The sequence below is a fragment of the Phoenix dactylifera genome, chromosome 9, assembly GCF_051530095.1.
Source record: "Phoenix dactylifera cultivar Ajwa chromosome 9, Ajwa_hap1_PhDact_Kaust_v1.1, whole genome shotgun sequence".
In the NCBI taxonomy this organism is placed as follows: domain Eukaryota; kingdom Viridiplantae; phylum Streptophyta; class Magnoliopsida; order Arecales; family Arecaceae; genus Phoenix; species Phoenix dactylifera.
In genome coordinates, this window is record NC_143198.1 from 18,153,067 (window position 1) to 18,181,059 (window position 27,993).

A 27,993-nucleotide genomic window follows, 5' to 3' on the forward strand; every position below is an offset into this window, starting at 1 on the left:
ACCAAATAGGCTATTCTCGCTCGCTTAAATTGGTTTGGGACATGGAGGGAAAGGGGAGAAGAGGGTGTGGGTGGGGGGGAGAGAGAGGGCGAGGATGCCGATCGCCCGGCCGGAGCCGAAAGATGCCCGTGTGATCGCCCACGTCGACATGGATTGCTTCTACGTCCAAGGTCTCAAACTCTCCGCTCTCCTTCTCTCCGCTTTCCCTTTTTCCCCACTTGCTAATCCCTAAACCCCTGAATCTTTTGTTAATCTTCGCTAATCGGTTTTTATGTAATTTAAACCAAGTATTAATCTTTTTTTCTGCAAATAGTACGATCAAAGCTAGTCTTGATTTGATCTTCTCTATGGATCGTTCCCATATGGTTAAATTAGTTGTTTTTATTTTTTTTTTCTTTTCTTCTTCTGTAAAATTGCGCTATAAAAACCTAGGATCGTGAAAGAAAATTTTTCTGGTCATAGCTTTGAAGCTGTTAAATATTGGAAAAATCATCGGTTATGTCGCAAAAATGACCTTTCCCTTGCATAATGAGTATGCCAATTTTGTTGCTTAACTGCGTCTGCGTATATCTATTTTGTTTCTTGCAGTTGAGCAACGAAAGAATCCTGAATTAAGGGGTTTGCCGGCTGCTGTAGTACAATATAATTCTTGGAAAGGTGGGGGCTTGATTGCTGTTAGTTATGAAGCTCGAAAATTTGGCATTAAGCGGTAAGCTTTTCTCCCCTCTTTCTTATAATTAAAGTCATTTATTTCTGTGTAGTTAGATTCCTGAAACTATTCTTTTATATCTGGACTTCTAGTTCTATGCGAGGGGATGAGGCCAAGAAGGTCTGTCCGAACATCCAATTAATTCAAGTTCCGGTTGCCCGTGGTAAAGCTGACTTGAATCTATATCGCAGTGCTGGCTCTGAGGTGTGTCTGGGAGAAGTGGGAATATGAGATGATCACTGTTTGGTTCTCTGTATGGATTTCAATAGATTTAATAACAAGGCAGCCTTTTATGTAACCTTAAAGTAACCCTGGCAATAACTAGGTACTTTTGGTGGATTCAAAATTGCAGGTAGTCTCGATACTTGCTACAAAAGGACGGTGTGAGCGGGCATCAATAGATGAAGTATACCTTGACCTTACTGATGCAGCTAAATCAATGCTGTTAGAAGCTCCTCCAGAGGTGTTGGAAGCAATCGATGAAGAGGCTCTGAAGTCACATATTCTGGGTGTTACTAATGTAAGATGCAACTTTTCATTCCCCCTTCTATTACTTTAGGATTGCGGTAATGAGATAACATCAATAAATATATACTAGTCTGCTTATGCATGCTTCTATCTCAGATTCTCTTGAATTATTTGAAAGGATATGGTCCTAGATGAATGTTCATGTGATAATCCAGTGCATTTTAAACAAGTTTAAGTGGGAAGACTTGTTGTTACTAGGTATGTTTCACTACCCTTTCATTCTTGAAGTTAATTTTGGTTGTTTCTTATGTTCAGGATATAACTGACAGGGAAGGGAATGTGCGAGAGTGGCTCTGTCGGAGTGATGCTGACCATGAAGATAAGTTATTAGCTTGTGGAGCCATTATTATTGCACAACTTCGGACAAAAGTTTTAGAGGAAACCAAATTCACATGTTCAGCTGGCATTGCTCACAATAAGGTAACTGAGAAAGAAGTTTAGAATGAGATTGTGACTGTTTGCATGATCCCCTCTGGCAGTTCCTGTTTGCATGCCCATACATGTGTTGTATGTCTACATGTGCAAAGTGCACTGTTGGTTCTTTTTAATCAATTTAATTCTTAAATGCTATGTTAATACCATGTTGTATGATGAGTTTTGTTACAATTTTGCTTCTGATTCAATATTTTACAATGCTTTCTTTTTTCTTCTCCTCCTTTTGTTGGCTCTGAACTCATTGCCATTTCCTATCATGATCTCTTAACTTATTGTTTCTGCTAGTGTTGTCTCTTATGGAATCTATGACTGATACTTGTGGCAGATGTTAGCGAAACAAGCAAGTGCAATGCATAAACCTGCACAACAAACAGTGGTACCATCGTCATCAGTAAAAGATTTACTAGCTTCCTTGCCTGTGAAGAAAATGTAAGACATGAACTTGTTGCTTCATTTGGAGGGTGGTGGTGTCAAAATATCCTTCCAATCTGAATAACGATGCTAAATATAATTGCTTTCACCTGTTCTTTTATAGATATCAATTTTTCATCACCTCTGACTTTGTAGGAAACAACTTGGGGGAAAGCTCGGAAGCTCCCTACAAATTGATCTTGGAGTGAAAACTGTTGGTGATTTACTACACTTCACTGAAGTGAAGTTGCAAGAGTGCTATGGCATTAATACAGGGTGTGGTAACATTAATTGTTTAGTTACATCTACTTTAGTAAGATATTAACCTTGTTCGAGTTATGTTTTTTCTTTATATTTTTTTTGTGTTCCTAGTCATGGAAGGATCACAGAATGTTGGACTCTAGTATAATTTGGTAGTGTTTGGAAGTTTATGATATGCCAAAGGTTAAGTCGAATGAGTGACAGGATGCCATAAGACTAGTGATCATTTGATGACAGGAATCTAAGCAAAAAGGGTGAAGTTTTTTACATTTAAACAATTCTTTACTACCAATTATTTATGGAATCAGTCACAAAAAGGGTGATTGTAGATGAAGTATTTATTGCTGACTTTTAAATTCCAGAGTCATTATCCTCTTTAACTCACTTATTCTCCACTATATTGGATCCTTTTCTGTGTTAAGTGCAATTTTTTAATATCCAATTATGGTGCATCATGCATTTTTATTTGGATTGCATCGATTGTGAACTTTACCTTCACTTAGTCAAGTAGTTATAATATGCATTATTCTTATAATAGATCTTTAGAATGAATATATCCTAATATCTTATATTTTTTCTACTCTAGCACGTGGTTAATAATAGATCTTTAGAATGAATAACTCCTAACATCGAATGTTTTTTACACTCTAGCACGTGGTTATGGAATATTGCAAGAGGTATCAATGGGGAAGAAGTTGAGGACCGTCTTCTACCTAAGAGTCATGGTTGTGGAAAGACATTTCCTGGCCCACAAGCATTGAAGACTACTGCTTCTGTAAGATATTACCATGTGCATATTATGATATTACCTGTTTTCTTTTTACAATTTATAGTTCCCTAATGATACTTAACTTTCATAAACCTTCAATACATAGACTTCAAACACCATTTCACACACACACAACACAAGCCTGTTTTCTTTTTACAAGTGCGTAGTATAACAATGCATGTTTTATTTTTATAATTCTGTTGTTGCCTAATGATACTTAACATTCACAAGCCTTCAGTACATAGACTTTAAACACCATTTCACACGCATGCACACATAGACAGCTGTTTTCTCTTTACACTTCTATAATTCTTTAATGATACTTAACATTCACAAGCCTTCAGTATATAGACTTTCACACCACATGACTCTCTATCATTTTGAAGAGTTCTACATGTGAAAGGAAAAGAAGGTATTAACCATTGAAACTTGGAGAGAAATTTAGGACATTCTGATATTTTATATTTCCAACATTTTGGTGGATATGAATCCAAATACAAATGTCAGTCATTTAATGAAACTGATATCCATATTTGGAATGATAAATTTGATTTTACCCAAATATGAGCAATACATATATTTATTTTTTGATATGTGTACTCTTCATAGTGTATGCCAAGTTATAGCACATTACAACATGGCATACATATTGTGCCACCCCTTTGCTGGTAGCACAGTATGTGGTGATTTAATCTGTGCTTATTCTTTGACCTGTACTTTGCTATGTCTTCTTCCAAGGCTTAGTTTGGAAAATGGATAGAAAATATGAGGATAACTGTGACTAGCATGTTGTGAAGTGTCATATGTATTGTTCCAGCCCATTGCCAGAAAAAGCACAGTATGTGATGTATTATTCTGCGATTCTTCTTTCACCCATAATTAATCATTTCCTTGTTCTAAGGTTTAGTTTGGATGTTTGATAGAAATAATGGGGATACCTGTCTCGTATATCCTCAATTGGCATCCTCATCCTTGGGATAAAATGGGATAAAGCTTAGGTTGTCTGTTGATCAAAAGTTGTTGTGCCATCTAATGATTACAATGTAGACTGCATAGTTTACTAGTACTGTGATTACTTTTCTGTTTAAAGAAAAAAGCACTTCCATTTTTCCTCACTACCTGGTAATACAGTAGCTCAGTCATTTCAAAAATGAAGTGGATATGAGAGGGGTGTATTGTGGATATCTCAGCCATGTTTCCTGTGGAATTGTTATAGGCCTTCTCTATTGTTGGGATTATCTTGCATTACTTCTCCTTCCTAAAATGACTGGCTAGCAGAGGTTACAACTATTTTTCCTCTTATACATCTCTTGGCTGGTTACCTATGTGAGCCTAGTTTGGTGAATAATGCTAATTTGTTTTTCCCTATTTAGATTATATATGGATGAGGGGGAGGGGGAGGGGGAGGGGGAGGGGGTGGGGGTGCGGAATGCTAACGGGATGTCTCAACTGTTAAAGAGGTTACAGCCATAATATGAGTTTAAGGCTTTGATTACATCCTCTAAATATCAAATATCCACTTTCAATCCTTCCACTAAGATTTTGGGGGTGGGGAATGCTAACGGGATGTCTCAACTGTTAAAGAGGTTACAGCCATAATATGAGTTTAAGGCTTTGGTACATCCTCTAAATATCAAATATCTACTTTCAATCCTTCCACTAAGATTTTGGAAAAATCTATTTACCTTCTTGTGCTGCTTTGAAAATAATGCAGTACATCTGTCTATTTGAGGTGTTGAACTTACATTAGTTTGAATCTGATGATATAAGGTAGGATTTTCCTTCAAATGTATAGGAGAGATAGACATTAATATTTTTGGGCTTATTAACTTGCTAAGATGAATCTGGCTTTGGGACTACTTAAGTATTCATATTCTCTATTAAACTTGCTCCTTTCTCAAATCATTAATTGCTAGAAAAGTCAAATCAGCGTGGTTATGTATCAACTTTTCAAGTTGATATTTGAATATCTTCATACTACTTATTATCCAGAGTATCACCTGAACATCTAATTTTCTTTTGCAGTTACATTATAGATTACATGTCTACTGCATCTTAATTGATTCTTTCCATCTGTCCTGCAAGTTGATATAGTAGGTTTAGGTGTCAGCAGGAGCACTAGGGCATAGCTCTTAGATCTACTTATATGTGCTCTTTTAGATATTAATTTGTCGTTTCCTAATGCTCTGTTGAGAAAGTTATTCTGCCACTTTTTCTTATTCGTGTATTCCAAACATCTTGGAGCATGATAGGTTGAGAACTGGCTTAATCAACTGTGTGAAGAATTGAGTGAACGCATTCAATCTGACCTGGATCAGAACAAGCGGCTTGTGCACAGACTGACCCTGCATGCAAAAGCATTTAAGGTATTTTTTTTCAGTCCTTCATCAACTATTTCCAGTCATTTCTCTAGTTTTTGTTGAGGAGGAAAACAGACTAATGCTTTAATGCATGTGTGCATGTGCTCGTGCTGCGCATGTTTCTATAATGGATATTGTACTATATTTCCACATTTATTTTGTGTTTTGCAGGCAAATGATTTGGACTCTCACAAGAAATTTCCTTCAAAGTCGTGCCCATTGCGCTATGGGACTGCAAAACTTCAAGAAGATGCAATGAAACTCTTTGTTTCTGGTCTCCGTGAATTTTTGGGTTCGCAAAACATTGGATGGGGAATAACATCTCTTTCTGTTACAGCTAGCAAACTTTTAGATATACCACATGTAAGTTTCACTTTATTTAGAATCTATTTTCACATTCATTTTGATAGGATTTTGCCATGATGTAATTGTGCTATCTTATATTTGTCTTCCTAGCTTCATTACTGCTGCTTGTTTCTTACCAGCTGATGCAGTTATTGATTCACAAAATACGTAATTTGCTTTTAATTTGTTTATTGAAAACTGGAACCACATCAATAAACATGGTTAAACTTAAAATATATTGGCAAATTATGGTATTCTTATAAAATATTTAGATTTTGTGTCTTCTTTAATAATGTATTATGAATATGCAATTACTAAAACGTGAAAATTATTGGCTTTGATGCATGTGGCATCCTATTCTATGATGATATATTTTATGATCTTGACTTCAAATGCTAGTTTTGTTTCCCTGGTGAAATTTCCCATGCATCTTTACCTTTTTTTCTTTGATCACCATCCTTTTTTTTCTTACGTGGTTATCCTAGTCATTTCAGGTATATATTTGTTCTTCATGGATTCTTTTCTTATGTACCGTGGGCCTTACCTTATTAATCATATACCTGCATATTGTCAATCAAATTGTCTTGCTGGTTCTTTTCTTCCTTTTCCTTAAATTCCTGTGTTGATTGGATTTTATTATATCCAGAATTTTCAGTTTATATTTTTTAGTACTTACCTTGAATTAGAGCTTTGCTTGATTCTCGAATCTAATGGTCATGTTTACCAAAAAATTAATAATGTTGGTTGTGGTTTGTAGTAACCTTGCTTTTACAATTTAGCGTCTGCATTTGCTGATCTGAAATTTGATATTATGATTTTTGATCCCTAAATTGTTCATTGACAATGATGAAAGAATGTAAAAATCAATATGGCTGTCTACTACCAATCTTATGAATGGATTGCTACTGCAGTGGTGTCCTTGTCTTTTTATGATGCTATGGAGCACATGCAACTTCATGGGAAAAGTGTACTTATTGGAGTAGGGTAATGTCCTAAAAGCTATTCGCATATAATTTTTTGAACATTGGTTAACATATAACATGGACATTTCATTTATATGATCATTGAATAATATTCGGTGTGCTTCATACATCAACCCTGGAGCTAGAAAAGAGTCCATGCGTGCTCATGAGGAATTATTGAAGTGGTTGGAGTATTTACTAGTTGAAGATTGGATATTCCTAAGCATTTGAAATATTGTTCATAGCTATGGTGAGGTTGCATATTGCTCCTATTTGGTTGTTGCAGTATATGGTGACTACTTAAAGTTTCTCATCCACCAAGGTGGTGACCTCGCACAAGCACTTGGATGTGATATCACATTGAACAATCAACAGTGGTAATCGACCTTGGAAATTATTGTCAATGATTGAGGTGTGAATCGGGTGCATAGCTTACAGATAGTTCCTTGATATGAAGGATAAGGCACCATGCTACATTTTGAGGTATTAGTAAAAATTTGGGGCCAAACTCATATCTAAGGCCGGAAATGGGTCGGGTTGCCCCGTGACCCAACCCGCTTAGACCCAATCTGACCCATTTTGGAGGACCCGTGGGGCCGGTTGGGTTCTAAAATTGGACCCGTTCCATTTTTTGGGTCGGGTTTGGGTTTACTGAATTTAGATCTGACCCAACCGAACCCATTTCAAATTTGGATAATTTTGGGTTTTCAGTCCTGCGACCCGCCCCGACCTGACCCGTTAATCATTCCTTTATCCTTTATGTCAGTTTCTAAATATGTATAGTTTTCATGATGGGGAAACTTATGTAGAAAGTTGTATTGCCTCAAGAGTATCCTACATTTGGTTTTAGGTCCAGAGAAACTAGAAGAATTTGAAAATTTTGCTGCACCGGTATCTTCTATCATGAAGGAGTGAGAATCTCTGTCTTGTCCCTTGATTTTGCAATCTCCAGGCCTACCAGGTTATTTAAGCTCCTGTATGACCTTCCTTGCTGGGCATACCACAAGCAAAACAGAAGCTAGGTTAAACCAAATTGATGAAATTGTACATTTTTCAGTAGAAATGATACATCAAAAAAATTATTATCTCCTTGTTTGCTAAGTTGCTGTGTTATATGGTAGAGAATTTTGGAAGAATTGGTATTTTATGGGTAGATAGACTAAATAGATTTATGCCTCGGTGGTCCTCTAGGAAAATGTGGGGAAAAGGATTTGAGAATAAATGTTTGCTTATTTCTTTGTTGACTATTATGATATGACTTGATTGATAGGTTTCAAAAGCTTGTGTTTATTGATAATGTAGACTTGCATGACACCGGATGGCATTGAAAGCTTGAACATGAAAATTTGTCCTAATATTCACACATATCCTTCAATTTCTATTTTGATGTACAAGCCCATGGAAACTGCATTTGTGCATCACATGAGTGCAGAATGCAGAAAGCATGCCAGATCAGTATGTGAGTTTATGGCATATTTTGATGTATGAGCCCCTAGAAACTGCATTTGGCTCATTAGCAGTATTTATAGTCATTGATACTTGATGTAATTATTGTTGAAAGTAATATATGCCTATAAAACTTTTCTATGAGAACTGCATCCTATTCATTGTTTTTATTTTTTTCAAGTCTTCCAGTTCTGTAGGTTATCTCCGGTATTACTAGTGAAGGTGTTTTCCCATTTTTGTCTGTCAGTGCTGTCTCCACTCAACTTCAAATATATAATAGTTGGAACTGCTTATTGCACTTTAATTTTTGTAAATGATAGTTGGAGCAGATAATCATCGTAATATTCTCTTGAAATGCATTTTATCTGATTCTCTCTTAAAAGCTAGCTGAGAGAATGTCACACATTCAAAGTGTTTGCATATGATAGAAGAATACTTGTATATGTAAGTCTTGCGAGTGTATCTTCATCCGAAGTCAGTCGTACGTACATGCCTGATCAATACTTTGAAGCATCATGTGCATCTGCACACGCCAGTTCTAGTTGTGGATAAGAGGACAATAAATGCAATAATAGTGCCTGCAATTGTCTGATAAGCCCTTTTCCTTGATGGTCTTTTGATAAACCGGACCTGAACCGGACCCGAATCGGGTCCGAATTTTTTTTGGTTGGGATCGGGTTATACATGGACCCGACCCAACCCGAATGACCCGTTGGGTCGAAAATTGTAGCTTTGGATCCGACCCGATCCGATCCAATCTTCTATTGATTTGGATCTGGGTCCAAAATTAGAACCTGAACAAGAAAATGGGTTGGGTTGGGGTCACTCATGACCCGGTCTGACCCGACCTATTTGTGCCCCTACTCATATCACCCATGATACCTTGGATTACATCCATGACATGGAGCTCACTAGTTTATTGGGTCTAGATGTGAGTGAGGGGTAGGCTATGCAACAAGTAAACCATTAGGTAGCATTGTATTAATATGAGGACAGAGACATGATCAAACATGGGAGTTTTAAGGCCCAAGCTATTAGTTATTTTATAGAAAACAATAAATTAGTTTGCAAACTTATTATACTTAGTAATTAATTATTTGCAGAAGGTTTCGCGTGAAAGGTTTTACCTAAAAATTGTTTGACATGATGCAGAGTTATGATAGACCATGATATTGTATGATTAAACATTTGAGAGTGCTTATATTCTCAATGGTCATGCAAGGATGCTGAAATGATGGGGGATCGAATTGTAGTAAAAGAGCTTGTGCAGAAACAGGGAGACTACTAGTTTTCATCCTAGCTCACCAAGGTTCGGTAAAGTATTATGGGCATCATATCCCCATTCCGAGTCATGTTACTTATATGTGACATTGCAAACCTGAAGGGCAGATTATTATTGATGCAAGGAACCTGGATTGAGCTATCCAAGTGTCCAGCACGTGTGACCTATCTTCAATTATTAATTAGAATAAGATTCTAACTAAATATTCTCTCAATTATTAATTGGATCAGGTAAGATCTAATTGGAGACTTAATTGAGCCTTAATTAGGTCAAACTAGGTAAGTATGACTGGACTTCGACCAAGTCTAGTCCTAACTAGACTAGGATTAGGGGAAGTGGTTGGTCACTTTTCTAGTGTGCTTCCCCTCTCCTCTATGTGGATAGGAAGCCGACATTCCTTAGGAAGGTCAACTCCTAAAAGAGGCATCCAAGAAAGGAACTCCCGCTCTTCTTGGCGTTCTATTTTGACTTTGATACTAAAATAATGGCTAGCTGGAGCTGGCCGCTAAAAGCCTAGCTTTCCACTATTAATATCCAGCAATAAGGGGTGGCAAAGGTGTGAGAAAAAATGTGGCATATCATATAGAGGGAAAAGAAAGATAAAAGGTTCCGCAAGCTCTATTTCAAGAAAAGAGAGGAATAGAGAAAGGTTAGATCTAGCGCAATAGATCAATTCCTTTTAGCGAAGCATCATGTTGGCTTGTGAGTTGCTGGAGTTTGGAAGTCAACAAGGTTCCTGGGATCGTGTACATGGACCGATGTGGCTGCTGATGGTAAGGCTTGGAGGATCTTGTGCTTTCACGATCTTAGCAGCTCCCAGGGCAAGAAGTACAACTCCAGAATTGTATTGTGGCTTGAAAAATCCTCATTGAGCATGTTTTATGCATACAAATATGACAAAGAAAGTTCTAAATTTTCGCTGTACATACCGAAAATGTATCCCCATGTCCATCAAAGTGGTATTAGAGTGCTGGTTCGGGTTTAGGATTGGATCTAAGTGCTAGGACTGATGCATAGAGGCATCAAATAATTAAATAATTATTTTCTAGTAACTTTTGGGATGCCTCTGGATGTTATGCTAATTACATCAGGCACGCCCTAGTCTATATTTAGAAATTTAATTCAATTGGCTAAAGGTCCTAGCTTTGACCAACTAGCAGTTTTGGCACCTCATTCTAATATGGATAACAATCAGTTTTTCTGATGGAATTACTTGTGTCACATATAGCACACTTATTTTGCTCTGGAACAAGAATGAAGCATAGATTGAAACCAGATTAATTAATCTAAGCCTCCCAAGATAGCATTGTAATCATATTGTGCAGATTTATGCAGGCTGAAATTCATTGATATGATCATAGATCTGTTTTTTTTTAAAATTTTATATACTATGGATTTATTTATGCTGATAAGTACTAGAACTGGGACATGTATAGTGATGTAGCACAAGGTACAGCTAACAGGTACTATGATCAACTAGATCATGCCAAGCAAAGATTGCTATGCCGGAACTAGGGCCTGGATTAGTTGCTTGGTGGCACGGATTGGTATGCCCTTGTGTCGTTTCATTCTGGGCCCGTACGGACACTGTAGAGGGGGCAAGGGAGAACGGGGGAGAGAAAATGAGAGAGAGGAGAGTGTCGAAGGCCGGCAGAGGGCCGGAGAGCTGCGTGGAGGGGCGAAGAAGGGGTTTCGCCTTCGGTTCTCCTATTTTGTTTGAAACAAGGGTCCAGAGGCCCCTTTTTATTTTCGAAATTTTTAAGTGAAGTCCGCAAACCTCTTGCCGACTTCACTTAATTCTTTTTCTTCAAAATTGAGTGAAGTTGACAAGGAGTTTGCCGACTTCACTTAAAAATTTCGAAAATAAATAGGGTACCTCTCAGGTACCTTATTCTAAACAAAACAAAAAAATCGGAGGCGGAGCCCCTTCTCCGCCCCTCTGCACGTCTCCCCAGCCCTCCAGCCCTTTGCCAGTTGGCTGCCACCCTCCCTCTCCCTCCTCCCGCGCTCTCTTTCTCTCTTTCCTTCTCCTTTTCCCTTTCGTCGCCGGTTTTTTTTTTGTTTGCCGGAACTGTCTCGGTCCGCCACTCATACGATTCGGAAAAACTGCAATAAGAAAAAAATTAATTTATTTTCATCCTGTGAGCGAGTGGGGGGGAACAGGATTCAGAGTTTTTTGGCAGATTTTTTAGAAATTTTTCATTAAGGACAATATCAAATTTTAGTCATGTTTCTATTTTGTAATAGGATAATTCTAGCATGTTTTCTTTTTATCAAGTCTTATTTCAAATATGATTTTGCATTGGATTTAATGCCCAAATTATGGTTAAGGTATCATATCCTATAAATATGAATGTAATACATTTCAAGGGACAACCTTTGAGATATTAATAAAATTTTTTTCCAGAGAATTTTTTTCATCAAGTGAAGAATTCTTCAATCTAATTTTCTTCTATTTGCGTGTTGATTTTCGAAGCATAACCTCGTCGATCAAATCATCCCTTCTTTTTCCCAGTATGCCAGATGATATTAGAACCTAAGTTTCTGATCTGCTTCGGATGGCTTCAAAGAAGAAGCAGATGGTGTAGGTAGCCACGACAGGAGGAGCACACGAAAACAGATTGGTATCGAATGTAGTGAAGGTCCGGTGCCATATCGAAGCCCTTACTCGATAGCTTCATGCAATTGAACCCTCCTCACACGTGAAAGAGGTCAAGAGTGAGGACATGCTCAACCCTTTCCATAAGATTGCACCAAAGGCATCAGAGGGGAGGCTGACGTTTGGCGGGAATCCAAGGCGATGGGAGCAAGGCCTCAAAGTCGACCTTCTTGAGTTCTCAGGGAACTTGACTGCGAAGAAGTTTCTGGATTGGCTCTATATGGTCGAGGAGATCCTTGAGTTTATAGAGGTTCTAGATGATGAGAAAGTGCTTCTAGTGGCAACACGGCTGTGAGGTAGGGCAGCTCTATGGTGGCGCCAGTTGAAAATCATGAGGAAACATTGCAGCAAGCCAAAAATCATTGATTGGGAAAAGGTGAAACTATATTCATACTCTGTATCATAGATTACAAAATCTAAGGCAAGGAAGCGACTCAGTTGATAATTATTCTGGAAAATCTATGAATTGGTCGCTCAGAATGATTTGGCTGAATCCCAAGAACAATTAGTTTGGAGATATATTGGGGGTTTACGCCAAAGCATTCAAGATGAATTGTTATTGAGGGGTTGTTGGTCAGTATCAGAGGCACATTAGTGTGCTCTAGTAATAGAAAAGAAGTTGCCAAGAAATCGGCAAGTATCAATTTTGCAAGGTGCTAAATCAACAAGCCGAGTTTCTACAGGAGGCAATTTTGATATTTCTAAGGGTACCATACCATCCAATATAACTCATAATCGAATTCTGCAGCCAATTCAAAATGCACAAGGTCGAACTCGATGCGTTCAGTGTGGAGAACTAGGCCACAGAGTTGCAGACTGCAAGATGCCAAAGGGGCGAGAAGGGAAGCAATTATTGATTGTTGAGCATGAGGAAGAGTAATCGACAAGTTATGAAGCGTTGCCTATTTTTTGACGACTATGAGGATGAACTAGAGGAGGAGATTGTGCGTGGAGATGTCAGGGAATCTCTAGTCGTACGACGAACCTACCTCGCACCACGGGTGAGTCATGAGATGATTTGTTGTGGAATAACATCTTTCGCACCATTTGCACAATTGGGGAAAATGCATGCAAGATGGTTATAGATAGTGGTATCTATGATAATTTGGTGTCAGAAGAGGCTGTGACCAAGTTGTAGATGAACACAAAAAAGCATCCCTATCCATATAAGCTAGCTTGGTTAAAGAAAGGTAGCGAGGTTATCGTGTCAAAGAGGTGTTTGGTATCTTGTTTTGTTTGCAGCAAGTATAAAAATTGAGCTTGGTGTGACGTGGCAGTGGATGCCTATCATCTTCTATTGGGGCATCCTTGGCAGTATGATAGGTGTAATGCATGACGGAAGGAAGAGCACTTATTTGTCCTGAATGGGATGAAAATTGTATTAGTACCATTGAAGGAAGCGATTTCTAAGCCACATCCTCGAGAGAGTAGCAATTTTCTTTGTCAAGCACAATTTGCTATGGCTGCTTTAGAGTCTAGCGTGATTGTGGTTTTGTTGGGAAAGGAAGCTGTGGAAAATAGTGGCATTCCAAAGATGGCTCAACCTATTATTCAAGAGTTTGCTGATATCTTTTCCGAGGAGCTTCCATCTGGATTACCCCCGCTTCGATCATCCATCATAGAATCGACTTGATTCCAGGAGCTAGTCTTCCAAATTGAGCCCACTATCGGATGAGCCCTACAAAGCATGCAGACTTGTCTAGGAAAGTTAATGTGCTTCTGGAAAGAGAATATATTCGTGAGAGCATGAGTCCTTGTGTAGTTCCAGCACTCCTAACTCCTAAGAAGGATGGAACTTGGCGCATATGTGTAGATAGTAGAGCCATAAACAAAATAAAAATGAAGATATGGTGCAAAAGCTTCAAGATATACATGTTCAGGTGTGTTACAAGATTGAAGAATCAAATAGGAATTACAAGGGGAATATGGATTAACATAGATGTAGGGTGATATTCAAGGTTGGTGATTATGTATGGGCTATCATTACGAGGGACCGCCTATCAACTGGAGAATAGGAAAAATTTTCTCCTTGTAAGACCCTGTGAGATTGTAGAAAAAATCAGTGATAATGCCTACCGTCTGAAGCTACTGAGTCATATTAGCACCATGATGTCTTCAATGTTGAGCACCTTATGCTATACCATGGTGGTACATCTAAGGAAGAATTGAAGTCCAGGGTGAATTCTCTCCAACCAGGGTAGAATGATGCAGCACAAAGTAGAGCCAACAGGTATGACCACCATGGTTTGTGGATTCAATTATATCCATGCTCATAATCTCTCTCAAGTAGTTTTTGCATCAATAATGGGCACATATTTTATTGCATCTATGGATCGAACCATGTAGGTATTGCCAAAACTAGTGTCAACCAAGATACGCAGTACCGATCGAACCGATGTCCCGGTGAAGATCGATACTGGTTGGAATCGGTACCAAACCAGTTTCGAAAAAAAAGAAAAAATGTGTGGACGCGCGCGCGAACGTGCGCGCATCTTCATTATGCCACAGAGTGGCATTTAATGCCACTCTATCACATTAAAAGACCACGCGGGCTGCCCTAGGCCTCACAGCGCGGGAAATTGCGCTCGTCGCAGGGGGAACCGCGTGTGCGCGGTTCGCATTGCGTGGAACGTGCGCGGGCGCGAGTCGGGGATGCGTTTCCTTACTCTCGTCCACGCCCTTGCGCGCAGGCGCGCTGCCCCCGACCCCTCTCTTTTTTCTTTTCTTTTCTTTTTTTCCCTTCTCTTCTTCTTTCCGAGCCATTCTTCCCCTCTCTTCTCCTCTCTTCCCCCTTCTCCCACGAGCAAGGGAGGTCTTCTTCCCCGCGAGGTGCTCGGGAGGAAGAAAGAGGCTCGCGAGGTAGTCTTCTTCTCTCCTCTTTCTCTTTTTCCTCTTCTTCCTTTTCTTCTTCCTCTTCTTTCTTTCTCTTTCTTCCTCCTTTCCTCTTCTTCTTCCCTGCGAGTACTGGTGCGGTTTGCACCGGTACGGGCAAGGAATCCTTCGGTTTGGGTCAGAACCGAATTCTATGGTACGGTACAGGCTGAATCGGTCGGTTCCGACAAGTTTAGCAGACCTTGGTGTCAACTCTATGGGATGGTAGTATGGTGTAATGTACTTTCTAGTTTAATTTGTGGTGGTTAATTGCCTATTGATGGTTATTAAATTCTAAACTAAAGACCTCGATCAATACACTGTGTAGGTCTAGACTATATTATTGGCTATCATGTAAGGGAGCTTGACACTTATCTCTTTGTTTTTCTTGTATTTTATTCTACAAAGAGCATCATGAGGCACATCTAAAGTGTGGACGTCCAAGAAAGGAGCTGCAAATTGTGAGGATCATGCATGTATGCTATTTGGATGGACTGTGATATTACTTTATTTACTCCATTATCACATGTTATGATTGCTCGGTTTTTCCCCACTAGAGATGCTTGCATGGTTGGATATATTTTTCTTTTGCATTTGTAATGCTTACACGATATTCTATGATATTCCACTCTTTATAATATCGGCGGTCAATCCAAAGCTGATCCAAAGTTTATTTATCCCTCATAAAAGACCTCTAATATTAAGTGTATATGAGGACTTGTAGACATATATGAGCCAGCATGGCCCTTTATTGCCCACTCTATGAAGTGCTAGCATGTGTTGGGTAAGTGCATGCCCTCGAGGCCAATCCTATTTTTTTTTATATGCTTGTAGTGATGCATAATCGGGAAGGAGCATATTGAGTGGGAGCACATGCCCTAGCAGCTCTCGCCATAACATTTTGACTCCTGACGGAGATGGTGGGCCACACTTAACTCATGGGTGCAGTGGTGTCCACTAGACATCAGGCATTTTGCATAATAAGGGCCAAGGCTGGAAGTTGAGTGTCCAACCTAGGTAATGCTGGTATTGATGGTGGTACCTGCAATATTAAAGTTCACCTAAAAAAGGGGAAAGATAGTTGCTATCCACTCCATCAAATTGGTCCTACTCGCAATGCACACATGAGAGTGGGTATACATAGGTTGGAGAAGTCAATAGGCTTTACTACTGAGTATGTACTTAGAGTGAAAGCACCAAATCCAATAAAGCAACACCACCGGATAAAAAACCCAAATTCTGTCAGATTATTTTTATGATCATGAGATGTTCATATTTGCATTCATGCATTATTGCTTTATTTTGGTCGGGGATTCATTTCCATGTATAGTTCTATCCTCTCTGGAGATTATGGCTTTAATATGACTGCTTTGATGACTGATTGTTTGGCGAGGCAAAAATTTTTTTTGGTAATTGAGATAAAATAATTTTGAGAAGTGGCGTAAGAAATACGAGCTTGCTGCTTTGTGAGGGTGCTCAGATATTGGGTCACGAGGAGCCAGTTGCTCCAACTGACAAGGAAGCCTTTGATGATGCCAATATGGCTTATCTGCAGTGGCATCGGGATAATCAAAATGCTAAAGAGATTATTGGCTATTCTTTTGACATTGTCTAAGGTTAGCAAGGGTGAATTCTAATATTTGAGACATACCTACGACGTGTTGGTGTTGGTTCGGAATCGATTTGGAGCCGGTGGGATGGATTATAGAGACTATCTGTACCAGGTATTCCACCTCAGGAGGAACACTCAAGATGATGACTCACAAGTACATAGCATATGGTGCTAACACATTAGGCCAATGTTTATGTTGCCTAGGCCATCAAACTCAAAGTAGGGCTGTAAGGAAACTACTGGTTGAAAATTGTTGTTGCTTTCTTTTCTTGATTGAAGTTAATCTTTTTTGCAGCAAGTTCATGTGATAGGACAATAAATTCACATATTCATAAGCTGCAAATTATTGTTCACATATTCTATGAAAAAGATTAGTCTGCTTCAGAACATTTTTTGATGTATTTGAGACTGAATTGCAGTGGAGTGTGGAAAATAAGTGTTTCTAATGGAGCAATTTGCTTCTTTATTTTTTTGTACTTGACTTACTGTTAAACTTCATTTTCTATGCTTTCTTGCGCTTGCTTGTGGCATCTTATGGATGGAATCTAGAGGATGTTATGCGAAAATTTTATTTAGTGAAGTAACCATCCATTGGAACTATCTAACATCAGGAAAGCTTCTTGTGTTCTATAAGATGCCCAAAATTGACTATGCTTTTTCTGTCTTAATAACTTCCATGGAATCACATGAAAGAATTGACTTTTACATGTACACACACCAACGCATTGCTTTCATTTGGTCATTTGGTGAACATTGCTTTTGGGGTAGGGAACATCAATTGTAAGGTTTCTTCAAGACAAGAATCCTTCCACTTCATTGGCTGGTTCGAAAGTGTTCATGGAAGAAATTGTTCCCTTGCATCCTGCAGGTATTACTCCATCCTTGTATCTACATTTCAGTTACATCTGGTTTCTTTTGTTCCGCCATAACTTTAGGGCTGATGGTCATTTAAAAAGCAAAAGCTACATGACCTCAGATCAAAATGGGAAACAGAATGAAGTTGCCTCTGAAGAGATTGGTGTTAATAATGACACATTGGTTCAAGATAAAGCTCTTTGCAGAAGACGAAGCTGGACCAACACGTCGAAAGATAAGGTATATGACATGGTCGATTTTAAACTAGTGGGCATGCTTAACTTCATCATATCTATTGTTCTTGAAGTGAAATTGACTTATTGTTTAACTCTTATTTTTGAAGAATATGTTTGGCCAAATCATATATCGTATTAACTTATTTCACACTCCCAATCCATTGTGCATACATTTGAAGGTTTGATCCTGAGTTTACAGCTGAAAAATTGTTCTTGTTGAAGTGTTGAAAAAATTGGTTGGAGGGTTATCATTGTTTACATTCTCCAAAACGGTCTAGAATAATTTTCTACCATCTAGTATTAACAGATTTAGGTTTCTCTAAGTATGGTGGAGTTTGAACTAAAAAATTGAGGACTCGACATGGGCAGTTAGATTAAATGAGAATTCAATATTTCAAGTCTTTGTTAATGGCACCGTGGTTAGTAGGCTTGAACTATTTAACTATTGGATCAAGTCAACTGGGGTCTGACTGGTGATGTATCAAAAAATATTTTAATTATAAAATTAGATATTGCATATGGAAATTATGAAAATACTAATTGGAATTTTTCTAATTTTAATCACAACAAAGAGTTCACCTATGTCAATTTTGAAATATATATCGATTAGACATATCATTATTATAGGATACATCACACTAGATACTTGATGGGTAGAGGTTAGAGAAAGGAAAAACTCTTGCGATAATACAAGGCAAACCAATGCAAAGATAGAGGCTAGAAAAGGCGATTTCTTGTGATAGCACATAATCCAGTAGCAGATACGTTATATTAATTTTTATAGACTTCACTCTCTTATGGTTCTATGGAGGACAAACCCATGAGGAAGAGCAAATACTGAGGCTTAGGAAATTGAAAGGGCCCCAATTGGCTTGTGGGTGGTGTGGATGTAACAAGGGAATTAGTGGATGCAACACTCCTTGGTTGGGCCAACCTTGGCCAACATGGCAAAGGCAGGTATTGTCACCAAATTCGGGTTGAGGTCAGAGTGTAGCTCGGACGATCCTGAGGTCGGCTGGAGACAGCTGAGTAGGCTGGTTGAGGTGTTGGGGGTGGATCTCCAGCGAACGTGGCTTGCAAAATGTCCGCTTGCCAGAGAGTTTTTGGTGGGGGACCCTCCAATGCCTAGAATAGTGAGGCAACAACGTAGAAGAAAGAAAATTTCAGCAGAGTGTGGACTCTGTGAGTAATATTACGTGTGTACTTAAGGTCTTCTAGGCTGCCCTTTTATATAAAGGAGTCAATTTTGTTATTACCTTGTTTGACGTGGCGAGCATGATGGCCAGGTAACGGCCGGTAGTACGGTTGAGGCGTGGGTGCCAGACTGTGTGGGCGGCGGGTAGTGTTGGTGGGGCGCAGGTCATGCTGCCGCCACGACTGCGGGCTGCCAAAGTTATCGATTGTTTGGACTATCAGTCTTTGTCGACACGTGCTGATTGTTCTCTTCGGCTGATGGCTCTTTAGCTGATTGGCTTCTCGGCCGGGGCCGAGCTATCTCATTTCAGTTGGTCGACTGCTCGGCTCGGGTCGAGGTCTCCTCGGCATATGTCCAAGGTAAAGGGGTAGGTTTGGCCCGAGGGAGGTGTCCAATATTTTTTCTAACACTTTTCCCTCACTTCCGAGGCCGAGTTGTATCTTAGTTCGGGCGACGGAAGTCAAGTTGTCATTTTGATTGAGGGTGAGACTTTTGTCATGGGAAATAAGTGCGCCAATATGTCTTTCCGAAGCATCGGCGAATCTAGGCTATCCCGAGACGCCATCATTGTGGGATGACTCCAAGACTCTATTAATGCAACGATCCAGTGGATTGCCCCCTGTCGTGCCCTATGCTAACACGTGTTTCGATCTGCTCAGGTAGCCTGACTGGTGCTTTGATTGTGGCCGTCCGCGCCCCTATATAAAGGCGTCCCCAACCTTCGGTCTCTACTCTTTGCTCCATTCGCTCCATTCAAGCGCTTGAGTGTCTAGGGCCCCGGGTGGTGCTCCGACGAAGTCCATCTCCGGCTTTGGCATCCTTCGTGCTTCTCAATTTTTGGTGGATTTTCGATCCTTGGCTACTCAACACTTTTCCTGTCTTCTTTGTCTCCTCGCCCTTTTTGTTCGTTTTCTTGGTCTTTTCCTTCGTCTTTCTTTGGCCACCATAAGTAGGGCTGAGGCCATTGCCTCAAAAGAGAGTCGGCCGTATGATCGTTCCTCTCGAGGTCGACTGTCATCACCTCTGGGTGAGGTTGAGTCTGAGGTCGGTCGGGCCCGGATTATGAGGTATCCATCCTTAGGAGAAAATGGACCTCATCCGAGCTCGGCATTTTGTGCCCTCCGAGTTCACCTTTGAGCTCGCTGGTCCTAGTGACCGGGTGAGCAACCCGCACCCTTCTCGGCTCAGCTTGTATGAGGAGACTCTGCGGGCCGGGCTGAGACTTTCTCTCCACCCCTTTGTACAATTGATGGGGTCTTAATACCTCGTTCCGACCCAACTAGTGCTGAACTCTTGCCTCAGTGTTCCTTTTTCGAGGGTGCTTCACTCTAAAGAGGCATCCTCGGAACAGCAACTGTGGTATTTTTTTTCTTGGAAAGGCTGCTAGTTGCTCTAAGGTCCGCCCTCTTCCATCAATGGATGGCAAGAAAGGTTTTTCTTTGTTCACTCTGAGCAGCTATGGAGGTTTGATACCGTGGGGAGGGTGCCTTGGAGAGATCTGAATCGGCCTCTGAGGTTGTCCGATGATGATCAAAGGACCTTGAACAGGCTTCTAGAATCTCAATCCAAGATCTCTGCCTTGCAAGAGTTGTCCGAGGAGGCTCTGATTAAGGCCAATCTAAGCCCTGTCGACTCCCAAGGTAAGCATCTCCTAGATTTTTTCTATCTTTTCACCTTGGTGTCGTAGGCTAACTTTGTCTTTGGTTCTGCAGCTCTTGCTGCCATGAAGACTAATCTCACGTTGATTCGTGAGAGGAGAAAGAAAAAGAAAAGGTCAGTCGTGGTCGCCGAGGGTGAGGTCTCTCAAAGGAAAAAGTCGACGGGGGAGTCCTCGACTCCTAGTACTGAAGCTGTTGCTGAGGCCACTCCTGAAGCTTTGGTGCCTGAAGTCCCTCTCAAGGTGTCTGTACCTTGGGAGGAGATTATAGAGGTCGACCCCGAGGTTGAGGTTGTTCAACTGATCAAGTCGGCCTCTCCGGAGAGGGTCAGCCTCGCCCAACCCTGTGTTGCCTCCACGCCTCTGTGCCAACCATCTTTCGAGGTTTGCACCTTCGCTCGATCGGATCCAGGTTTGTCCGCTCCGGCTAAAGAGGGCCCCTCAGCCTCGGCCTATGCCTTCGGGACCTATTTCCTAGAATGCGCGATCGAAGAGTCCGACTCAGCTCTAGAGTCTCCCGAAGTGGCGAGAGAGATGGTTCGAGCCATACAGCTTCGAGCCAACAGGGAGCTCGTGTGCTCCCTTGACCCCACCGAGTTCTACAACGGAGTCTTCACTACGGTCATTCGGATAAGTTTCATAGATCTTCATTAAGTCACTTTCCTTGGAAACTAATTTGCCGCCTTCTTTTTAGCACACCCTCGAGTTCGACTGCCTGCATGAGAGGATCAAGATATTCTCGAGGAGCATCTCAAAGTACAAGGTGAGGGTAGAGACCGCCTAGGAGCACACCCGTCTGGTCGAGGCGAGCGGAGGTTGCCGAGGAGCGGGCTCGAAAAGCCGAACTAAGGGTGAAGGCGGCCGAGGAGTGGGCCCATCAGGCCGAACTGAGGGCGAATGCAACCAAAGGCAAAGTTGAGTCGGCAGAAGCCCATACTTCGACCGCGTGGAGCTAGGCCCTGATCATGAAGAGGCAACTGTCCATAGCTAGGGATGCCTTCCACGCTGTTGGGAAGAAGGCCATGGAGTTTTCTAACGGCCGAGGCCAGGGGTTGTGAAGGCGGTCAAGGAGTTCCGAGAGGAGACCTTGGAGAACGTGGTTGATGCGTTCGGAAAGGGCTTCGAAGCATGCCGAGCTCAAGCTCAGTGGCTCTTCTTGGGTATGGACTTCTCTAGCCTCGACAACGACGATGACAGTAATGGCGGGGGCAGCATCGATGGTGGTGAGGTCGGCGGTGGTAGCAACAGCGAAGTCTCCGAGGAGGCCACGGAAGCTGATTCAGGGGAATACCCTCCTTGCACTAGATCTTCGCTGAGATCTATGGCCGTAGGAGCGGATCCTAGGGGATGCCCTCCTTATCTTGGATCTTTGTTTGGCTCCAAGGAGGCTATAGGAGCCAACCTCAAGAGATGCCCTTCTTGTCCTGGATCTTCGCCTTGACGTTGCGGATGGCGTTCGAGGACCTAACCCTAGGGCAACGGCCTTGCCGGTAAGGACTGCAGAACCATGGTGCCAATTTTTGATTCTATCAAAGAGCCAAAGATGCTTGTAAGGTTGCAATTCTAGATATATATGTTCATCCACCTTAAACACCCGATCCGTCCTTCCTTTATCATAAACTTGTTCATGCGACCTTGTGCTTCGATCAACCTGCTTCTTCATTCACGTACGATTTGGTCTCTCCTTCTAAGCTCCTGAACAACAACCTTTACTTTGGCAGTTCCAAGTACATACAAAAGCAGAGTCGGCTTCCAAACAGCCTCAAATGGCATCCAACGGATAGAGAGGTGCGGTTGCTATTATAATAGAACTCGACCCACGGTATCCAACGTACGCAGTCTCGTGGGTTGGTGTTGGTGAAACATTGAAGAAACATCTCCACTGTTCAGTTGACAATCTCTATTTGTTCATTCATTTGTGGGCAATATGAAGAGCTAAAATTTAAATTTGTCATTCAATTTGAAAAGCTCCTTCCAAAATGCACTTGTGAAAGTTAGATCCCTGCCACGTACAATTGATTAGGGCATTCCATGTAGTTTAAATATATTTTCCAAAAATACTTGAGCGACGCTGGGTGTAGTGTATGGATGAGATGAAGGCACGAAGTGGGCATACTTAGATAAACGGTCCATGACCGCAAACAGGGCATTTTTCCCTTTTAATGGAGGTCATCTTTCAACAAAATCCATAGAAATGTCAGACCATACCTAAGTGGGTATAGGTAATGGTTGCAGTAGGCCTGAGGGAGATAGATGGCCCTCCTTATTTTTCTAGCATATATCACATCCATGAATGTGCTCCTTGATTTTTGATTTCATTCTAGGCCAATAGAAGTTGGACTTCACCCGATGAATAGTCTTATGCACCCCCTTGTGTACTGCCATGCACCTCTAAATGACGGTGTCTATTAGTCTGAATCTTTAGGAAGATAAATTCTATCTTTGTAGAACATTACCCCATCCTTGAGTTGCCGGAGACCTACAGCTTCACCAGCTTCAAAAAGTTGCTCGAGGCATATCATGTCTGGATGTCTTGTATTCTCATCCTGTATAGGCTCCCACCACCTGAGAATTGGTTGAGAAATGGCTGCCATTGACCTTTTTTCTTCTTGTCTTCTAGACAATTCATTTGCTGCCCTATTGGAGAGGCCCTGTTTGTATTTAATCGCGAAGTCATATCCCATAAGTTTGATAAGCCACTTCTATTGTGCTTTAGTATGAATACGCTGCTCCCACAGATGCTTCAATCTCTTCAAATTTATTCTGACAATAATATGGTGTCTCAGCAAATTTGGCCTCTATTTTTGCATGGCCAAAACCGAGGTCCTCAGTCTCAGTATCAGATACCGTATCGGTACCTTTTTGGTTCGGTACGATACGGTATACCTCTATGCCCAAATATTTTTTTTATTCATTTTCTCAATTTTCATCTCGGTACAGACCGGTACACACCTCGATATGCTTCAGTATAGGTCTGTATACCTCGGTACGGGCAGTACGAGACTTGTACCAACTTGAAGGGGTGTTTCATACCGGTTTTCTTTCGGTATAATATAGTACGCCCCATACCTAGCAGTACGGGGCTATAACAATCTAAGATCTTACCTAAAATGGCTAATCGGAATGTATTATTTGGATTTCTTGATCCTGTATAAGTATCCAAAATTTACCTAGCGAATAACCGATGTAGGACTAACATGCACGCACGGGTCCTCGTATACTTTTCTCATTTAAACCTTGACGTGCTCGTCAGGCTAAGACAAGGTATGCGGAACCGGCTGAGCCGGCGTACCGGTTCAGACCGGTACCGGTTGGAACCGGTGCCGAACCGGTTCCGCTTAAAAAAAAATGCGGGGACGAGCGCACGTCTGTGTTCGGCTATAGAGTGGCAAAAGCGGGGCTCGCTGCCCCACGCAGAGAGAACCGCGCGCGAGCGCGGGAAATCGCGCACACGCGATTCCCTACGCATGGTCCGCGGTTCGCACCGCGTGGAACGCGCGAGGCGCGAGTCGGGGATGGGTTTCCCCACTCGCGCCCGCGCACCCGCATCTCCCCTTTTTTTTTTTTACCCCTTCTGTTGTTCTTCTTCCCGACCTCTCCTCTTCTCCTTCCCGGCCTTTCTCCTCCTCCCTTTTCTTCCTCTCTCCCCTCTTCTCTTCTCCTCTCTTTCCCCCCTTCTCCCGCAAGCAAAGAAGGGGCCGGAACCGTACCGGTGAACAGGCGATCCTCGTCGGCTCGAGGGAGGAGGTCGGCCCGAGAGAGGAGGTAAGCTTCTTCTTCTCCTCCTCTCTCTTCTTCTTCCTCTTCTTTTTCTCTTCTTTCCTCCTCTTCTTTCCTCTTCTTCCTCTTCTTCTCCCCGGTGCCGGTACCGGGCTTGTACCGGTGCGAACCGGACCGGTTCGCACTGGTACTGGCAAGGAGCCGTTCGGTTCCAACTCCAAAGGGGTCGGAACCGAATTCTGTGGCTGTACCGTACCGGTGCTAGCTGGCACCAGTATGGTAAAGGCTGAACCGGTCGGAACCTGAGGGTTCAAATCCATTCAAATCTAATCACAAGCACCACGATTGGCCCATATAGGTTATGGGCTGGGTCCGTTCTGACCCATTTGTAATAACCCAAGACGTCACCCAAAATGGTTAGTTGGAAGGTATTATTTGGATTCCTTGATCCTATATAAGCACTCAAAATGTACAATACAAAAAAGATAGAGGGGAGACAGAATTTTCCAATAACAAGGAAAGTAGATTGATATACGATGTCCTTCTTCGGGTTGATTGTATGGGCTTTTATAGATGACTACCTCTTCCCATGTGAAACATATTTGCCATTATTGTTTTACCCTTACCTACTTCTAAGGACCCATGACTGCAACTAACAAACAACTTCTAAACAACCTTGACTCATGAATCATTATCTCAACTAACAAAACACCCTTGACTTATTGAAACAACTAGGACTCTTGAACAAAGCAAACAACCTTATTCAAATAACTGGGACTCTTGACCAAGCAATAACCATGTGCATTTTCCTTCAATAGCTGGACTATGTGCAGATCCCACCAACGGCACATAACAGGTGCTGGGTACCTTATTAGACATAAGTTGGTAGAGCAGTTATTCTGGGTGCTAGGAGCATATTGCAAATGGAGTGGCTGAATCTGAGCAGCAATCTGATTTTTTATAAGAATTATGGATTGGAATTAATGCACTTGGTCTGCTCTGCTTTGAAGTTGGATATGTTAATTTTCATTATTTTTTTATTCAACTAGTTATTCTTTTTCTTATGCACCTTTTAACCAGGATAATGAAACCCATCCTTTGATTTGCTAATTTCATTTCCACAAGTTTGGTTCCTGAAATATCAGCTGGGGACGTCCAAAACTTTTGGCCTGTTTGGCATTTTTTTTGTTTCTCTACAAATGAGTGAATTACCCTGGAGATATGGATGTTGAAGGTAACATTCTACTGCTATTCTTGCTTCTATTTTCCCCCCTCCTTGAAAGCAATAAGTCTTTGCTTCCAAATGCTGAAGATTTTACAAGCAATTTGAAAGAAAAAAAGCAGAAGGTTTTCATCATGCATGCTGTTAAATCTGGTTTTTTTTCTTCTTGGGTTTGAGAAAATTAAAACAGAAAACAAAAGCAATACTGAATGGACACATTTGTTTTGAAAGATAGCCTTGTAGCCACTTTCAGACTTAACTCTATATAATGTTATGTGAATGCTAATCTTGTAGGCTACAGCAATGGGATACATGACACAGTATTGTTTGTAAAACTGATAAAATATTGCATAATGAAATAATTGATATTAATTGCAGATGTTGGAAAGACCCTTCTGTGCGGACACTATAAATAGTAGTGTAAGCATGTGCCTGTCCTGTGAGTTATTTTGAATAACTATGATCTAATAACCTAGTATCAGCTTATATATGATCTGAACATCTAAGCTTGGGGCGTTGTATGCCTTAATTTTTTATAGATATGCCTACTTGAACATTGTATGAATCAGGTGAGCTGTATATTTGTTATCTAAAAGCATCATTGGTTATGGCAGGCAAAATGCTCGATTTTAAATTTTTTTCAGGGAAGCAATTCCTATTCTTGTATGACAAAAGAGACATTGGATGGTTCCATTCAAGATCATTCACCCTTTTCATCTTCTGGTAAGTCTTATTCTTCCGTCATTCTTTTTGCCACAAATTGCTATTTGAGGATCCATTTTACCATTATCGGCTGAAAAGTTCTCACAGGAAATCAGCAGTATTCTGGAGTAAACAAAATTGAGCAACAAGGAGCACCTGCAGAGGCCAAAAATGACACCAGCACTCATCCCAATCAAACTGGGCAAAGAATTGATACATGGACTTTCAATGTTGAAGATATTGATCCATCTGTAATCGATGAGCTGCCTTTGGAAATCCAAAGAGAAGTCCGAGGCTGGCTTCAGCCACCTAAGCGTGCAAACACTAGTAAAAGAGGCTCCAGTATTCTAGGCAGCAGTTCCTCCCCTTGGACCACAAAACAGGCATTGAATCGTTTCTTTAAAGATTATGCACCTTTGTCTTCTTTTGGTAAGTTATTCTTCCATCATTGTTTGCACCAAACATTGCTATTTGAGTATCCATTTTACCTTTGTTGACTGAAAAAAGTCTCATTCAGTAAATCAGCGCTATTCAGGAGCGAACAAAATTGAGCAACAAGGAGGACCTGCAGAGGCCAACAATGACACTGGCAGTCATCCTGATCTAGCTGGACAAAAGTTTGATACACGAACTTTCGATATTGAAGATATTGATCCATTTATAATTGATCCTTTGGAAATCCAAAGAGATGTCCAAGGCTGGGTTCTGCCACCTAAGTGTGCAGCCAGTATTGAAAGCAGCAACTCCTCTTCTTGTACAACAAAAGAGGCATTGAATGATTTCTTTCAAGATCATGCACCCCTATCATCTTCTGGTTAGTCTGATTCTTCCGTCAGTCTTTGTGCCATACATTGCTATTTGAGTATCCATTTTACCATTATTGACTGAAATTCTCATTCAGGAAGTCAGAACTATTCAGGAATAAACAAAATTGAGCAAGGGGGGCCTGCAGAGGCCAACAATGACACTGGGACTCATCCCAATCAAAGTAGACAAAAATTTGATACGTGGACTTTCAATGTTGAAGATATTGATCCTTCTATAATTGATGAGTTGCCTTTGGAAATCCAAAGAGAAGTCCAAGGCTGGCTTCAGCCACATAAGCGTGCAAACACTAGTAAAAGAGGTTCCAGTATTGTTCATTACTTCTCATCAGCAAAAAAATCATAGGATTGTGGATGGTTTTAGATTAGTCAGTACTATAGAGCATTGCATATCGAAGTACAAGGCATTGGATGGGAGCTGGGCCATCATCTGGCGTATAAGTTCCATGTAGCAATCTGACTCTTGGATGTCTTCAAGAATGATGTCTGAAGTCCTACAGGCTAGATTAGCTGTGAAGTCACATAATGCTGTCTGTTAACCTCTTAATAGAATCTTATTTCATTCTTGTGACATTACCCGGAGCTTGGTCGTTGAAATCTTCCAGAGGCTATTTCGTAGGTACAGTGGTTCCATTTGTTCCTTATTTCTAGTAGTTGTTGCTGGGTGAAGATTATTGGCGGCGCTGTTGGGCAAGGAGATGCACCTTTACGCTTTGACATCATGCTGAGTGGCTGCCGGTCATGTCATGTATCTCATAAGCCACGTGATTATTGTATTATATTAAAACTTCGATATTATCTATCCATGTACAAGTTTTCTTTTTCTTATTTTCTCTTTGAATATCTCTTTAGTTTTTTCTGTTGTAATTCTATCGAAACACATATGTATTTGTTGTGAATGTTGTACATGGCATGCATCAGTTTTATCCTCA

The 27,993-nt window shown here is 41.0% G+C and overlaps 1 protein-coding gene across 6 annotated transcripts; it reads left to right on the forward strand.

Moving 5' to 3' along the window:
• The first annotated feature begins 31 nt into the window (after positions 1 to 31).
• On the forward strand, positions 32 to 27,993 carry POLH (Y-family DNA polymerase H). Of its 6 annotated transcripts, none has more exons than XM_088704312.2 (16): positions 32 to 170; positions 589 to 709; positions 802 to 962; positions 1,062 to 1,229; positions 1,493 to 1,657; positions 1,998 to 2,101; positions 2,240 to 2,359; positions 2,996 to 3,119; positions 5,366 to 5,479; positions 5,645 to 5,836; positions 17,419 to 17,518; positions 17,627 to 17,745; positions 26,150 to 26,258; positions 26,337 to 26,666; positions 26,755 to 27,051; positions 27,139 to 27,993. In XM_088704312.2, exons 3-16 carry the CDS (start codon positions 942 to 944, stop codon positions 27,405 to 27,407), a joined length of 2,232 nt encoding a protein of 743 aa, XP_088560438.2. In that variant the 5' UTR covers positions 32 to 170; positions 589 to 709; positions 802 to 941; the 3' UTR covers positions 27,408 to 27,993. The 6 variants fall into 6 exon arrangements, with proteins under 6 accessions (XP_088560438.2, XP_088560439.2, XP_008798704.4 ...); XM_088704313.2 differs by having other exon boundaries at positions 26,346 to 26,666; XM_008800482.5 differs by having other exon boundaries at positions 38 to 170; positions 802 to 913.

Bases quoted from the DNA above. Each gene is read 5' to 3' on its own strand.
- POLH (XM_008800482.5), top strand. From the start codon at position 95: ATGCCGATCGCCCGGCCGGAGCCGAAAGATGCCCGTGTGATCGCCCAC. The intron at 17,519-17,626 runs GTATTACTCCAT...ACATGACCTCAG, and splicing joins TGTTCCCTTGCATCCTGCAG to ATCAAAATGGGAAACAGAAT. The intron at 27,052-27,138 runs GTTAGTCTGATT...ATTCTCATTCAG, and splicing joins TGCACCCCTATCATCTTCTG to GAAGTCAGAACTATTCAGGA.